Source organism: Populus trichocarpa, chromosome 4 (genome assembly GCF_000002775.5).
Source record: "Populus trichocarpa isolate Nisqually-1 chromosome 4, P.trichocarpa_v4.1, whole genome shotgun sequence".
Classification (NCBI taxonomy): Eukaryota; Viridiplantae; Streptophyta; class Magnoliopsida; order Malpighiales; family Salicaceae; genus Populus; species Populus trichocarpa.
The window spans coordinates 3,192,304-3,209,673 of NC_037288.2; the positions used below are offsets into that span (position 1 = coordinate 3,192,304).

At 29.9% G+C, this 17,370-nt stretch overlaps 1 protein-coding gene across 3 annotated transcripts; it reads right to left on the bottom strand.

Moving 5' to 3' along the window:
• Positions 1-225: 225 nt before the first annotated feature.
• On the bottom strand, positions 226-5,220 carry LOC7494358 (putative serine/threonine-protein kinase). Of its 3 annotated transcripts, none has more exons than XM_024598466.2 (7): positions 4,911-5,220; positions 4,393-4,496; positions 3,368-3,480; positions 2,460-2,670; positions 2,121-2,358; positions 1,172-1,322; positions 226-862 (listed from the first exon to the last, which is right to left on the bottom strand). In XM_024598466.2, the coding sequence occupies exons 1-7, from the start codon at positions 4,922-4,924 to the stop codon at positions 533-535; spliced, it is 1,161 nt and encodes a 386-aa protein (XP_024454234.1). In that variant the 5' UTR covers positions 4,925-5,220; the 3' UTR covers positions 226-532. The 3 variants fall into 3 exon arrangements, with proteins under 3 accessions (XP_024454234.1, XP_002305688.2, XP_024454235.1); XM_002305652.4 differs by having other exon boundaries at positions 4,393-4,503; positions 4,911-5,219; XM_024598467.2 differs by having other exon boundaries at positions 227-862; positions 4,393-4,524; positions 4,911-5,219.
• Positions 5,221-17,370: the final 12,150 nt, after the last annotated feature.

Genomic DNA, 17,370 nt, shown 5'->3' on the forward strand with positions numbered 1-17,370 from the left:
CATCCATCGATTTTAAAAATAATTTTAAAAAATTAAAAAATATATTATTTTAATATATTTTTAAATAAAAAAACATTTTTGCCGATTCTGAAATCATATATGATAACCACGGTTCTTATTTATGATCCAAGGAGAGAGAAAAACTCGGCCATCTGGCAGTTAAATTAGTACGGCTAGTTGAACCGGCGAACTGACGGGCTCATCCTCCTATAATAATCACACAGCATCTGAGCTCTTTTTTTTTTTTGGCCTTTTATTAGATAACCAACTCTTATCACTCTCATATCAAGAGATAAAATCATCAAAAACGCAACACATAATTGCATGTTGAACATATTTGCTACATCAATATAAATTTGCCACTTCAATTGGGCATAAACTGTGATCCTCTTCCTACAAATGAACTACGTATCCGTAACTAATGATAACGGTAATGAAGCAAGTGTGTTCCCTAGCAACTAGTTCTTTGTTTTCCACCTCCATCATTTCTTTCCCGAAGCTTGATGCTAAGTAGCAAATGCAAGGTTATCCTTCATCTGGGAGTCACCTCGGTGATTGTTACCGGAACAGAGCTCATCTGGTAGCTAGTAGAGTCGGTGGTTGATTTTTTCATGGAAGAAGGTCCCCCGCTAGCGCTATCTGAATCTCGGAAGAAACCTGGAGCGGTTAGTAACTTGTCATTTAGCCGGATTTGCTTAGAAAGCATGTCAACAACCTGGCTCGTGAGTGGCCTTCGGTTTGCTGCTGATTGGGTGCAGAAAAAGGCAACTTTAATGTACCTAATGACTTCTTCCTCGGGAAATTCTCCCATCTCTGGATCCACGAGTTCCAAGGGTCTCCCTTCTTCGTGAAGCTGCCATGCCTTTAGAAGTGGGCAAGAGTAATTGAACAGTATAAGATTGCTAGTGAACAAGATCACATCCAGTGAGGAAAATTTGAAGTACCAAATATCAAGGCATTAGTTGTATGAATGAGGGTTCATTTAAATTAATCTTTCTTCCTATTTCATAACTTATTGCTGTTGCCACACCAGAAATCCAAATCACGTTCAAAACCTTTCTAAACTAATGAATGCATACTAATTATGACGAAAAAGAGGATCTCCCGTGTAATAGGCAATATAAATCCAAAGCTATCAGGAAGTCTGTTTGCACAAGGAAAATCAACATACCCATTCTAGGAGTAACTTCTCCATCCCTCCCCAGCTTGGCTTTGTACTATTTCTGCCACTAATTATTTCAAGGATAAGAACCCCAAAGCTGTACACATCAGCCTTCATGGTTAACTGACCACCCAATGCATATTCTGGTGCCAAATAACCACTGCAAAACAAAAACAGAGAAAGGTAATAGCTATTTAATTTCCCTTGCAACATAGAACTTAAATACAAACTTTATGTAGAAAAGCACTGCAGACTGCTCAGCATGACTAGCAAATTTGAAAACTCGGACGCGAAACAGTTAAACCTTAAAAGGACAGATTTGATTAACATTGTCAGAGGTCAGAAAGGAACCGTGAATTAAAAAAAAAAAAAAAAAAGCCATTGACCAAGTTTCAGAAATTGAAATATAAGACATTATGGGCTCAAAATCAGAATGAATGAGTAACGACACTCCAAGTTGAAAACTTAAAGTTAAACGAAATTAAAGAATGAGAAAGATATGAAATGTCTATTTCATGAAGTGAAATCAAAGAGACCTGTCAGTGTCATAGATGTAGGAGCAACTTTTTTATTTTAAGAAATATATTCCAAACTTCAAACTATGAAGAGATTGAATTTGGCCCAGGGTTTGATGGAAACTATATATAGGATGGTTGATGACTTCAAAACTGTGCTGCATCTAACTCTTGGATGATTGTTAACAAGTCAAATTTATTCTGAATGATCAATAAGGATGCAACATTATTCATGCTGACAATGCAGTGTTACTTGGTTTAGTATATGTAGTTCCCTTAGCTATCGTTATAGGAGGAAGGAAAAATTCTTTTTAAAATCTAGCAACGCTGACTGAAAAACTAACTTGTTGGTTATGAGGATTTAGCATTTCATCACTGCAGCTAAGATGCTTGTCTACAGCATCTGTTTAAAGTAAAATAATGTCAAAAGAACAGCAACATACGTTGTTCCAGCTATTCTTGTGCTAATGTGGGTGATATTTTCTGGGAACAGTTTAGCCAACCCAAAGTCTCCAATTTTTGGGTTGAGGTCTTTGTCAAGAAGTATATTGCTAGCCTTGATGTCTCTATGCACGATATGTGGTACCAGTTCTTCATGAAGGAAAGCAAGACCCCTAGCAATACCCAAGCAAATAGCAGATCTCCTTCCCCAGTCTAGTCTAATATTTGTACTCCTTGAACCTGAAAGTATAGAAAAGGATAAAAAATATTACACATTTCTGTCTGGCCATGATAGAAAATAACTAGTTCAGCTGTCACAATAAAACTTCTCATAAATTCACCTAACAAAGCACGATCAAGACTGTTATTCTCTAAATATTCATATACTAGAATCCGGTTTGCTCCTTGAACACAGCACCCTATCAACTCAACAAGATTTGGATGCCTAACGTTTGATATCGTTTTGATTTCATTCAAAAATTCTCGTACGCCTTGCTTTGATTGAGCGGAAAGTGTCTTTACAGCAACTTGTATTCCGCTCCTGAGGGTTCCCTACCAATGTTTCCAAATAGAAAACAAGTAAAAGTCTTTATAAAGCATAAAATGGTCAAAATGATGATTGCATCTTCAAGACAGTGGATGTTCCAAAATATGTCCAGTCATGAGAGAATGATAACAAAGACAATTGAGTTAGATATTAGTTCTGGAAAGAAAGAAGGGGCCTAGAAAATTGGTGTTTTAAGCTCTTCAACAAAAATTAAAGAAAATGAGCTTGAGTGAACTCATAAGAGATAGCAATAGGAGAAGCTCAGAATATCTCCAGTGTAGCAGAATAGTTTTCCATCGTGCTTGTATGATAGTTACAGAAAAGAATTTTGTTGTGGACAAAAATCATAGCATGTAATTGATGTCAACAAAAGCATATAACTTCAAGTACTGTAAGAATCCGGATAGATTAATTTAAATTGTTGCATGCTTTATATTTTGGTACAATAAGTTTTGAACCAGGCCATGATTATTTCCTTTACTGCTCCATTCAACGGCCTGAGTTTACAAGTTATGCAACAAGAATGAGTAATGACCATGAAATTTATATGGGAAACAAACTGGAAAGAAAAGAAAGCTATTTATTTCATTATTGAATGCATTCAAAGTCTAACATATTAAGTTTAACACTTTCAACAAAATTAACAAGCTAATTAATTTGGCAGAATGTTATCACTAGAACCATCTGAAATTTTCTGACTACCTTGTAAACATCGCCAAAACCTCCCCGTCCTATCTTATTGCTTGAATGGAAGTTATCTGTTGCTGATCTTAATTCATTGTAAGATATATGGTTAACATCCTGAAGCAAATCACCTAGCAACACAAAAAGGAGAAACAACATGAAGTTACAAGAAGAAAATCACATTATAATGTGCATGAGAAAAAATAGGGTGGAAATCAATTTGAATTGTGGTTACATTATCAGAATTGAGTGGCTGACATTGGACAGCTAGAATTACAAAAACCAAAATGATAGTGCTGAGAAAGTATGATCTAGAATAAATAATCTGTAACATAACTGTAGAAAAGATGGCCTTCATTATGTCTGTATTAGATGGTAGAGGAACCACAAAGTTATAATACAATCCATGCATCGGTTACATCAGAATACATGTCAAGTGCACTGAAACTGCAACATACATGAGAGAGTTTCACATTCTGTCTGAATGTATAGTTGCTTAAAAATATGACTTGTCTGACTGAATGTCTAAATCCCAGACCATCCAAAGAATCGATCGCAAGCCAGCATAAATGTAAAATGCCAAAGTCACAAATGACAGGCTCACAAGCATCAGTGATAGTCATTAATCTTGCCAAAAAACCATTTGATAAATCTACACGTCAGATGAGCAGGTTACACATTTATGCTCTGAAAATCTGAGCTCATAATATCATTCCTCCCCAAGACTTGCACTTAATGTAATTGAGCAGAATCTACATGTTATATTTTCTAACCTAGCTAGCATCACGTCACGCACTTCATGCGAAAATCTGGGGCTGACATAATATCATTCTTACTCAAAACTGCCAGCAAAGATTGTTGCAGTACTGAGCGAGCAGCAAGATAATAATTGATTGTGATTGAAACTCTAATGCATGTAGTTAGTTTTTTTCGATCGAGGACTAGTATAACGAACACGACATGCACCTTTCACAACAAACATCACAGGGTATCTGAAATCCAGTAGTTCATAAATCATGTTAAATAGTTGGCAAATTTCTCACCATCTATACCGTGGAGAGTCTCGGCAGCACTCCCTCTTTTTTTATCTACACTTGGTCCTCCAAAACAGCTACACCTCATATCTTTCTGCTGCAATTTATGACCTCTATCTTCTACAACACATAGTTATTAACCTTCCAAGATATAAAAACATAGCAACATAAAAATCGACTCTTTATGGAAATCCTTGGTTTTGCAATAAATGATCAAACTAAAACTTTCTGCCACCAATTAAACTACATTCTCAAATTACCACTTCTTGATTACATATAATTACTTTGAAATCCAACTAGCCTTTCCTTAATCACAAAATTTAGCTCAAAAAAATAAAAGACAGCTACCCTTTTGAAAGTTTCATACTTTCTTTAATGAAGCTTGACCCCACTTTTTTTAGCTCAAAAAAAAACCTCAACCACCACCAAGAGATCTCTAGACTTGAACTTTTCTATTGTGTACAATTAAGAACCCACTACTGCAAAACAGAAACAGATTAAGATGGTACTTAAGAAGAAGCTATTACCTGATTAGCAGCATAATAAAAGCTGATCAAGGAGTTTCCAAGTTGTAAAGTTTTTGTATGAATAACAATTATAAGAGAGAAATACAGAGAGCATGAAATATATTCCAACCAAAATACTGGGTTTATAATTTTCTTGGTGAATGCTGTTGAGGTTTTGAACTTCTTCTTTTGGTGTGTTTTTCAATGTTTTGGGTGTTCGTGACTTTTACTGTTGTTCCTTTAATGGGGGGAAAAAATTAGTTGGAGATGGTGAGCTCTGTTTGCTCTTGGTTTTTTCTCGTTTATGGGCCCGCGACGTGTGGAACCGGTCACCAGCAAGCCATTTCTTGGAGGCTGTCTTCCTTTCTCTTATTTTCGTGCGTTTTTCGTTGTTTTCAGATTAGGACCTTTCACTTTCAAGCTTCGTCGAGTGGTTATCTTATTTTCCCAATTTATCATCTTTATTTTTGGCGTTTGTAATTGTATTTTAAAAATATATTTTGTTTAAAAATATATATATTATTAATATTTTTTATAATTTTAATATGCTAATATTAAAAATTTAAAATTTAAAATAATATTTTAAAAATAAAAAATATTTTAAAAAATATTTATACCGTAATATTAAACATGATTTAAAAATTATGCTAAGAGGCGGAGAGAATATATATTTTCTAAAATTGCCCTATTGTGATTTTGTCAACTATTCTAAAAACTGCTTCTTTATTTTTTTAATTTTTAAAATTAAATCATTATAAAAATATCTTTATATTAATTTATGCATCAATTACAACAAAATATATATTCAAAAAAATTATTAACTTTAAAATTTAAATTTAAAAAGAAAAATAAACCTTTGATATCATAATAAACTGTTTATAAAGTAAAAAAGTTAACAGTGAAGAAATATTTGACTTTCTTTTACTATGCTATAATATAAAAACCTTTAATGTTATAATCATAAGAGGTTAGTATAGTAATCAAGGAGATTTATTTCTTTTTTAATTTTTAATTTAATTTTTTTAATATATCTATAAATCAAGCTTATAAATCAATGAAATTAAATATACATTCAAAATAACTATTAACTCTAGAATTTAAATTTAAAAAATTAAGAAAAGAAATAATATTTTTAAGGGTTATTATTATTAACCTGGCTCTCGTGTTTTGTCTGACTAGTCTAATAATTTTAATCCTTCCACTCCACCACGTGAGTTGACTTTTCTACTCTTTATAATTTTATATGCATTGAAGCGCAGATGCGCTTAGCTGGCAAAGGCCTCGAGGTCCTGGCTGTGACAAATTCTGTCTTTTCGTGTTCTCCTTTTTTTTCCTTCTAGACGGCTAGTGAATTTATTTTTTATGTTGTCGTTCGGAATTAACATTAAAAAAAACCTAAAGCTGGAAGCGAAATTATTGCAGCTCTACTGTTGACTAGAATAGTGATGTGATGAAATTATTCATGGTCTAAAAATCTTTTGACCGGGTAACGAAGGTTAGGTTATCTTTTTATTATGATGTAATTGTTTTTAACCATTTATAAAAGGTTAGATTGGTAATTTTATATTTTTGCACAGTAAAAATATTGATCTGCTCCTATAATTAAAAAAATATGATGCCTTTCTATCAGGAGCGTTATAGTCTTTTTATTTTTTTTCCTAAAATAGTTGAATTATTTTAATATTTTTAAGACAAAATCAACACAATTCCCTCGCAAAGATTTCTTTGATCTTTTGCATTGGTTTTATTGTTAATTTGAAGATTACTCGAGGACATTAATGTAATTGACCATATATTAAATATTATTAAACAAAACATGCTGGCATGTGCATAGCATACACCAGCAAGTGGATGGCCCCTGCGCCTTTTGAGCGGCACATGCGGTGTCGTCCAACCACCAAATACCGCATTTTAGGATAACATTTGGATGGTCTTAGTGATCCTTATGTGATTGGAAGGTGTGCATGCTAAATATGCTACTGGTTTGACATCAACGACCCTTTTTTTTCTTTTTCTTCTCTCTCTCTCCCCTCCTTAAATCTAACTTCAGTCCTTTCAAAATCTCAAACCAATCCCTTCAAATTTATATTCATTTACATTTAATCCGTATCCTTTTGATTACTGTTTTTTTTTAATGATCTATAAATATACAAATATTTTTTAATTTCACCCCTTTTATTTTTTTTAATCTTTTAAATTTGGTCTCTATTATTTTGATTGCTATTTGTTTTATTTGGAATCTATTTTATTTTTTACAATTTCATAATCCATAGGTTTTTTTCTATCAAAATTGATCTTATTCTCTTAATTACTATCTTTTTTGCTTTTGTCAAGTTTTTTAAAATGATATTTTTTTCTACAATTTCATCATTCAAAATTAAATTAATTGAAAATTAAGCTTCTTGATTGAACGAGTTCTAGATTTCATGGGTTGTGAATTTTAAAGATTAGATCAGGTTTATGAGGCTTGCCCGAGTTTGATTGTTTTTTTTCTTTTTTAAAGCGAATGTTTTTTTTTCCTTTTTAGAGTTTTTCTTTGTTATTTTTTACGGTTTGCATTCTATGGAGTTGGTGCTAAGTTTATGACCAGAGTCATCAATTTCAAAGGTTAACGTTGGTTGACTTTTATTTTTTATCTTTTTTTTAAAATTGATTTATTTCAATTTCATTGTTCAACCTTTGATGTACTGAAAATTAGTCTTCATGCTTTTCTTTTTTTTCTTTTCTCTCTATTGGGTTATCTCGGTTTTGTGCTCATGATTGTAGAGTTAATAGTTTAACCCCGATTGACTAATATTCTCTTCATAGCTTTTTTTAGTTAAATTTACTTTTTTGTTTTTGTCTTTGAATATTGAATTGTTCGATGATTGAGCTTAATTTTCATCCTTCAATGTTTTATTTACTTGAAATTGAGTTTTAGCTTTTTTATTTTCATTCTTTTTATTGGAGTTTATTGCATTCTCATTTGATTTATTAAGAACTGGCCTTTAGATTATTTTTTTCTACTTTCATTTCATAGATTACGAGTTTTAGATATTAGATCAAGTCTAGAACTTATCAAGCATTTTCTTTTCTTTTTTCTTTTTGTTGTGTATATATTTATTATATTCTTGTTTTTTTTTTCTTTCATTTGTTGTTTTAACTATGCCAAAAGATCAGACAAAGTGGGAAGGTGAAGCGTGGCTTCCATGAGAGGAAAGTGATTGATGTGCATATATTGTATTGTTTTTTTGTTTATGTTGTTTTAAAAGTGTATTTTACTTGAAAAAATTTTAAATTAATATTATTTTAGTGGTTTTTGATAATTTTGAAGTGCTAATGTTAAAAATAAAAAAATTATTTTAATATATTTTCAAGTAAAAAATAATTTTAAAAAATATCATGTATTATAATACTAAACATACACTTATAAATTATATTATATAGAATTAGTACGGATGAATGACAATTAGTGTAAACATTTTTCAAGTATCATGTGTCATAACAATTAACAATTAGACACCACTTTTCATTTCATATCATGGAATTGGAATTGATGAGCAAATGCAATAGATGACTAATATTTTTCTTAATGTAAAATAAGTATCATGATCAAATAATAAAGATATTGTTGCAAATATCAAAAGAGACCCTTCTTTTAATAAGCAAGATAAAAATAAATTACTAAATTATCAAGTCTTATATATATATATATATATATATATATATATATATTAAAGTGGTATATAATTATTTTTTCTCTACTTTTTTTAACAATATTTATTTGAAAAGGAAAAAGAAAAAGAAAAAGAAAAGTATCTTCATGCTTGTCATCTTGTACCTAACTTTGAATTTAACTTGTTTGATATCATCACCGCCGCATTCATCCTTTATTTTTTTTTTCTCTTTTAAGTTTTGTGATTATTCATTAGTGCTTTTATTATAATAGGTATTATTGTAACTAATATCATTGTATTAAAAAATAAATCCAAAATTAAAAAATCAAATCAAATCAAATCAAATCGTTTTATATGAAAAAAGTTAATTTCATGTTATCTCATAATCCAATGAAATCCATGAATGGTAAGAATAAACAACTAGGTATAGTATTTTACTCTCTCATTTCCACTTCTAGGGTTTCAAACTATAAATTGAGGGTCAATCACCTAGCTGACTTTTTGAGATTCAGAAAAATTAAATGAGAGATGTTTGTTGTGATCTTTACCTAATTATTTGTCTAGTCTTTCACGATAAAGAGATATGGTATGGACTTTATTAAAATAAAATAAAAATCCATAGTTTTGTAAAACACGTGTGTTTTATGCACTGAATAATAATTAATTTCAATGTATAAAGTTTGATATAAAGAAACCATGAGGAAATTATTATATCGAGTGGAAAGATTCTATACTTGTCTTGGATTTACAACTGTCATGTAAGCTTTTCTATAGACATAAGTGATCTCTTTATATAGAATTCACATGTGAGTCAGTTCAATATATGTGTCATCTGACAAGTACCTTCATATTTGTTCCTTATATCTCTTATACCCCAACTTATGAGAATAAGTGCTTTAAATAAAGGAACATAATATGTATTGGTGTCAACAACTCTAATTAATATTCAGTATTAATAAAACATTGATCATACATATTTAAAAACAATGATTTGATGTAATAAAAATCTCATAATTATAATAATTTTATTTGTAAAGTATTTTTTTGCTTCATGGACTTTATATTTGCTCTTGGATCATTAATTAAACATTAGATTTATTAATCAAATATAAATAAGTATTAAAGATAAAAAGAATCTTTATTAATAATGAATATATTTTAGGTTAATAAAATCAATATTTATTAATATTGATATCATGAGAATTGACTCATCTTATTATCTAAACAAGTCGTAAGATTAAGGTTTATGCAATTACAATCTCTCTTCTTCAACTTTATACTCTACAATTTATCTTTTTATACTTATATTATTTAACTAGCACTTTCAAGCACCACTCCCCTTTTTTTATATTGATTTAATCATTAAAAAAATCCTTATTATTTATCAAGAAAAAACATTCCCTAAGTAATTTATTTTTTGAAAATACAATAGAGATTATTTTTCAAAGTTTTTTTTAAATTTATTAAAATAATTTTTTATTTTTAAAAATACTATTTTTAATATAGCATCTCAAAACAATTAAAAAAACATAAAAAAACAATTTAAAACTAAAAAAAAATCAAATATATTTAAACTTCAACGCGAAACACCACTAGCCTTTTCAACTTTTGGTACCACGTGGTGCCATTCATTCAATCATGAAGAAAGCGACATCATCTTTAAATTTTCTTGACTTCGTTAGATAGTTTTATAAAATCTCTCCCATCATTTTCCTGCTAGTTTGAACTTGAGACTTGATGATCCTTGGAAATTCTCAATGGCTTAAAAGTAAACAAATTCTGCAGGTTCTTAACTTTGCCAAACTTTTTTTTTATTATTAATATGGGTGTCTGGACCAGCTTGCGTGCACTTCGACTAATCCCACGAGCCCTAAAATTAACTATCATGTAAGCTTCCAGTGGTCATCATATGAGCAACCACAGGACTCGAACCTGAGATCATAGAAGAAACAAATCCCTTAATTCCAAACTCTTACTTCTGGACCACCTTCTAAATGGTTTAACTTTGCTAACTTGAACCGATGAGCGATGACTGAAGCGATTTTCTACCTCATTATTTCTGCAATTTGTTTTTGCATTTAAAAATATTTTCATGTATGTTTTAAAAGTAATATTAAATTTATATTTTTTTAAAATTTTTAATAATTTTTATATTAATATCAAAAATTAAAAAAAAATCCTAAAAAAAGGGAATTTGCTAATTTTTTTGGATCTTCATCGCTACAGTCACTTCCTTCTTCTTTCTTTTCTCTATTCCAACCGGTCTATGTCCTGTTAAATTAATAAAAAAAAATGAATAGGAACTAGCTCAATTTATTTTTAAATTTTAAATCAAATCTCTAATACATTTTCAAGAGTAATTATTTATAATTTATTATTATGTTTCAAGTCATTTTCAATCTATCTTTTGACAGATATTATGATTCAAGTAGGCAAGAATACTTTCATATGAAAAACTTGAACTCGACATGATTTATTAAAAGAAAAAACGAGTTTTCACGTGATATTAAAATTCAATCCTTGTTCATGTTTAGCTTAAATAAATCAAGTGGGGTTTTAATTTCCTATATATGGGTATTTATGTTGATTTGAATGGAAAAAAAAAATTAAAAGGTAAATTAGAGAATGATTCTAGAATTATAAATAAATTAAAAGAAAATAAAATTGTAAAGACTTTTTATTTTAAATGTAGGTGTCCGGGTTAGCTTGAACGTATCTTAATTAATTTTATATATTCTAAAATTAATAATCATGTTAATCTCTAATAGTTAAGATTTATAAGACTTGAATTAATATCTTTTTAAAAATAAATTAAAATCTGAGTAATTGAGTTACGAAACTACATGGAATGAAGGAGTAGCCAACAGATTCAAAGGTGACAAAGTGGGCGAACCCAAGATTTTCAAATCTCCACGTGGAAGGTAATTAGACATAGATTAGATAATCATAGTTGACTTAGCGCAGCACAAGGCTTCCAAGAATTGTCTGTAACTCTTGTCGACGAAAGCTTTGATTTTGTATGAAATGGATTTTTCTCCGTAGAAAAAATATGATGGTGGACTCTATTAAAACTCTAGATAGTAGATCTAATATTGTTAAATTTTCTGTTTGTTTGTTGTCGAGGTTTGAGATATTTTTTAAAAATATTTTTTTATTTGAAAATATATTTAAATATTTTTTTATTTTTTATATTAATATATTAAAATCATTAAAAAATATTAAAAAAATATTAATTTTATATTTTCTTTTTAAAAAAATACACTTTTAAAATACATCTAAAAACAAAATTTATTGCACTCTTTAAACACCGAGGGTATTTAGGAGAGGAGTAAATGTTGTTTTTTAAAATAATTTTTGCTTAGAAATATATTAAAATAATATTTTTTATTTTTAAAATTTATTTTGTATATAATTATATCAAAACGATTTAAAAATATAAAAATATAATTTTAAACAAAAAAAAATTAGCCATCCATTCTTGAGTTTATCTTGGAAAAATTCAGTGCCTGTAATTATAAAAGTTTTCAAATCAAGTGTCTTTACTTTTTTTTTTTTTAATTTGTGTATACTCTCTCTCTCTCTCTCTCTCTCTCTCTCTATATATATATATATATATATATATATATATAAAACTCTTTTATCAATTTTTCTTTTTGAAATTGGAACCGTCCGTCTTAAAATTAACAAAAAAAACTGACTTGAATATATGAGCAAAAATTAACAAAATATTAAAAGACATGGCTAAATCATTTTAGTTATGTCCACGAAATATTATTTATTATAATAATTTTTTTATTAAACTTTACTTTTTACTATCCAAATGTTTTTAGTATTATTCTTCAATATTAGGTTGTTCTAAGAATTATGTTTAATAATTTTTTTTTATTTAAGCTATATATCAATTTCATGAATTTAGTTTTGTTCTCAATGTCAACCTTTAATATTAGATTTATTAGAAATAGGATTTTGTATTTTTCTTTTATTGATTTCTATGATTTTATTTTAATCTCATAACTCAGGTCGCGAGTTTAATAGATTAATCTAAGTCAACTCAATTTATATTTTAGGTTGCCTTTTCTAATTGATTTATATTTTGATTTTATCTTTTAACATTAGGTTAATTGGAAATTGAGTTTTATAAAAAAATAAATTGATTTCTATTGGGTTATTCTGATCTCACGACTCGGGTTGTTGATTTGATAGGTTAACTGAGTAGGTTTTTTGTCATTTTTTTAATTTAATATATATATATATATATTAATTTTATCTTTCAATATTGGGATGATTATAAATTAAACTCAATAATATATTTTGTTTTTCGTTGTCTAGAGTTATCATAATCGATATTAAATATTTGACAAGTTAACTCAAATCAATCTAATATATTATTGTGTAAATATTTAAAAATAACTATCATCTACCATATGTTCATATCAATATTTTAAAAAAATATCAACCAATATACATTATATTTTGAATTTATAATTAATTAATTTATTATTATAAAACATAATCTAGTAACTTATTTTTCTTGATGGATCAAACTACGTATACCTAATTATCTAAATTAAAACCATAAAAGTGTTTTCATCAAAATAAATACCATAAAAAAAACCTTTCATGTCATTAAAGAACAATAGTACTATGTAAACAGGCCTAGACAAAGAACCCAATTACAAGAGGCCGAAGCAATTGGCAAATTGCCCAGCTAATGGCCCGGTATCTCAAGGCTAAATCAGGCCCACCATTCAACTCTAAATGCTACCACCAAGTTATCTACAGCTTTAGAATTTGAGAGTAATAAAAATTGTTTTTAAAAATATTTTTTTATTTAGAAATATATTAAAATATATTTTTTAAATTTTTTTAACATTAAGTTATCAAAATAATTTTAAAAATTAATTTAAAACAAAAAAAAATATTTTTTAAAAAAACATGGCTAGACTGTAATACTAAACAAATCTTAAATTATCTTTTAATTACTGGTGGTTGAATTGTTTATGACCCAGACCGGACAAATCCGGCCTAACTTAACGATTATTGATTCACCTGTATCCTCCAAGCATAGTTTTGAAACCCGGATTGGCCCGGCGGGTTGACCCGAGACCCGGGCATGGGACCGGTCCGGGTTTAAGCAAAAACCCGCCTGGGAGTTGGCCTGGCAAAACCCGGCCGACCCGGGTAAACCCGGTCTCTTTTTTTTTTTTATATATGCATAAACATCAAACGACGTCGTTTTGGCCTTTTAAAAAGCCAAAACGACGAAGATGAATGATGCACTGATGCAAAATTGCTACAATTGCAAACGGAGAAAACCTAATTAAAGAAAAGCAAATCGCGAAGAGCAATGGAGTAGAAGACTCTTGATCCCTTTAATAAGGTTAGACTCTTGTTTCTCTTCACGAATCTCCTTCTTTCACTATCTCTTTTCTTTATTCTTTACTTTTTTTTGAACTCGCAGTTCTTGATTGGGCATCGATTCACAATTCTTGATTGGGCATCAATACACAGTTTTTGATCTCTGCAATGTTTCATTTCCTGTGTTACACCCACATGTATGTTTCTTTGTTCTTTTCTTGATCTCTGCCTCATTTTTCTTGATTCAACAAGCACGTTCTCTTTTGCATCTCCACTAACAGATGGGAGAGTGTTTTTCAATGCCGATCTAAATTGGTCATTTGGTGCAGCCCCAGGAGCCTATGACTTTCTGACGGTTGGATTGCATGAATTGTGGCATGCTTTGGGGCTTGCTGATCATTCCTCAGTTAAGGGTGCTGTCATGTGGCCATATACTGACATGAATGAAATCAGGGTTATGCAAGACGATGATGTTCATGGAAATGAAGCTTTGTATTGTGTCAAGTGATCGATAAGAAGCATTGAGTTGGGCATGTCTTGTAATTATAAATGCATCCGCATTAGTTAGGTGTTTTTTTTTGGGTTGACCCGGGTTAACCCGGGTCAACCCATCTAACCCGTGACCCGATCACTGAACCGGGTCAATGACCGGGTCGGGTTTCAAAACTATGCCTCCAAGTGCATGTCGCTATTGCTTGAAGTGGTACATTTATACCCCCCTGTTTATTTTTTTTTGACACAATAATATTATTTAATTATCTTGTACATATTTTTTCTACTTCATAATATATTATTTTATAATTATTTATAAATAAATTAAAGTGAATGTTTATTGTATAAACATGTTTTATTTTTAAATGATTTCATGTAAATTTTGATCATTATTAGAAAAAAAATGAATTATCTTTTAAAACTCAACAAAAATAAATAGTTAGGATAAACATATACTTATATATATCTTAAAATAATAATTACTAAAAAATCTTCACCGTCACAAATTATTTATTTTTATTTTATTAATATAGATGTAAGGCTAATTTGTATACACTTCGACTAATTTCACAAGTTCTGAAATTAATAATCATGTAAAATTCTAATAATTCTAAGAGGACTCGAAGTTGTAATTATTAAAAAGTAAATCTAATATTTGATAATTGAACTAATTTAGTGTTTCATAAATTATTTTTTAATTATATATGATGATGTGTATAAATTAACAACACATATTTGTTGCTGACAACCGAAGGCACCACTCGTTCGTTGCTGCACAGGCTGGGCTTTGTTTGACTGTCTGCTGATGGATCTTTATTAAGTGATACTCTAAAGGCGTGGGGAAAGCACTTTAGCTTCCCCACGCCTTTCACTTATTAATATATTATATTATTATTATTATTATTATATTATATTATATTATAGAACTGTCGTTTTTTTTTTGTTATGGTTTTTATTAATGAAATTTGTTTTGCTTGATTTAATTTGTTAATATTAAATTTTTTTTATTTAATTATCAAATTTTCATGATACGGATCCTGGATTTGATGGGTTAACCTGATTTGACGAGTTAACCCGGATATTTTTTCTTTTTAATTAATTTTTTTTGTTTAGTTTAGTTTGTTAATGTTAAATTTCTTTCTATTTAATTATTAGACTTTCATGACACGTATCCTGGGTTTGACGGGTTAACTTGGTTTGATGGGTTAACCCAGTTAATTCTGGGTAAACCCGTCAATTTTTTTTTTCTATTTAGTTATCAACCTTTCATGACGCGAATCCCAGGTTTTACGGGTTAACCTGGTTTGAAGGGTTAATCCAATTAATTCAGATTTTTTTTTCTTTTTCTTCATTAGTTTTTTTCTTCCTGTTGTTTTTTTTATTTGTTTTTTTCTTTTTAATTAATCTATTTAATTATCATACTTTTAAGACGCGACTTTATAGCCAGACCAACATCCAATATTTTTGGGTCCGGTGTTGCAGTCAGGCTCACTTAAACTTGGGTCATGCAAGTTTAATGTTATTATTAATATTATAAATATTACTCTTAGGTCAGGTGTTGTAGTCAAACTCAAAACTCTTGGGTATAACTTTACAGAAAAACTCAAGACTTTTAAATTTTAGTTTTTTTAATATTTTTATGTAAAAAAATAACTCACAGTATCGCACGGGTTATGTAAGTAGTTTACTAGTCAAACTTGTAAAGGCTCAAACAAAGACTTTTTTTTGTAAGCTTTATGCATGGCGGTCTTTGTTTGATTCATGTGATGGGCAAGTGCAGTGCACTAATCCCTCTTACATCCTTGTCCGTGGAAAAAACCGAAGGGAGATTCTCCAACTTTTGCACGCATCAAGAAATTTGTGTCAAAACCTTGTCTGCTTAAATTTTGCTCTACTAGCTCTACGAAGTTTAAGTTTTTTTTTTATTATTTATTTACATGGGTATCCGAGCCAGCTTGCGTACACTACGACTAATTTCATGGCTCACTGAACATCCTACAAACCCAGTAAGCATATAAGACATCGCAGGAATGATAGACGTGCACAGTGAAGTTCGAACCCAGGCGTGCACAGTTTGAGTCTTTTTAATACTACTAAAAGTTTATATAATTATTAATTTTAAAATTAATTAATATACATGAAACTGACCAAAACATCAATATTAATCAAATTTTTTTTTTTTTTGATGGTTGTAGAAAATCAACGGTGCAGAAGCTAGATACAACACAACAACTTCAAGGGATACCCCAACCCCCTCAAATGTTTCCTCGTGAAGCAAAGGATCCAACGGACACATAATATGTCCTTTGATTAAAAAAAAAGAAAGGTTTCTAAACAAATTTGAAAATTAGCATATAAAATCAAAAGTGGCACATAACGGACACATAAAATGTCCTTTGTTTGCGCAGATAATTACGTATTAGTGGCACATAACGCACAAATAAACTAACCTTAATACTTCACTTCTTTATAACAATTTTTCCCCTTGATACCCAAACTTGATTCAAAATAATGTGAAAAAATTAAATTAATATTGCTAATCTCTGATTAGAGCTGTGCACAAATTTGTTTAATTCTATCCCGCGTGAGACGACCACTTGTGAAGTTGGGGGAGCCTTGCATGAGCAGACAAATGAAATGAAACTGCAATCATCTAGATGGTGGTTCAGTGGTAAGAGCTTGGGATCAAGAGGTTTGTTTCCTCTGTGATCTCAGGTTCGAGCCCTGTGGTTGCTTATATGATGGCCACTGGAGGCTTACATGGTCGTTAATTTCAGGGTCCGTGAAATTAGTCGTGGTGGACAAATTTGTTTAATTCTATCCCCCATGAGACGACCACTTGTGAAGTTGGGGGAGCCTTGCATGAGCAGACAAATGAAATGAAACTGCTGGGCATAAAAAAAACAGGTGAAAAAATCTAAAGCATAACGCAGCACACATTTCCAATTCCCAATCAAATCACAAAAAATAATAAT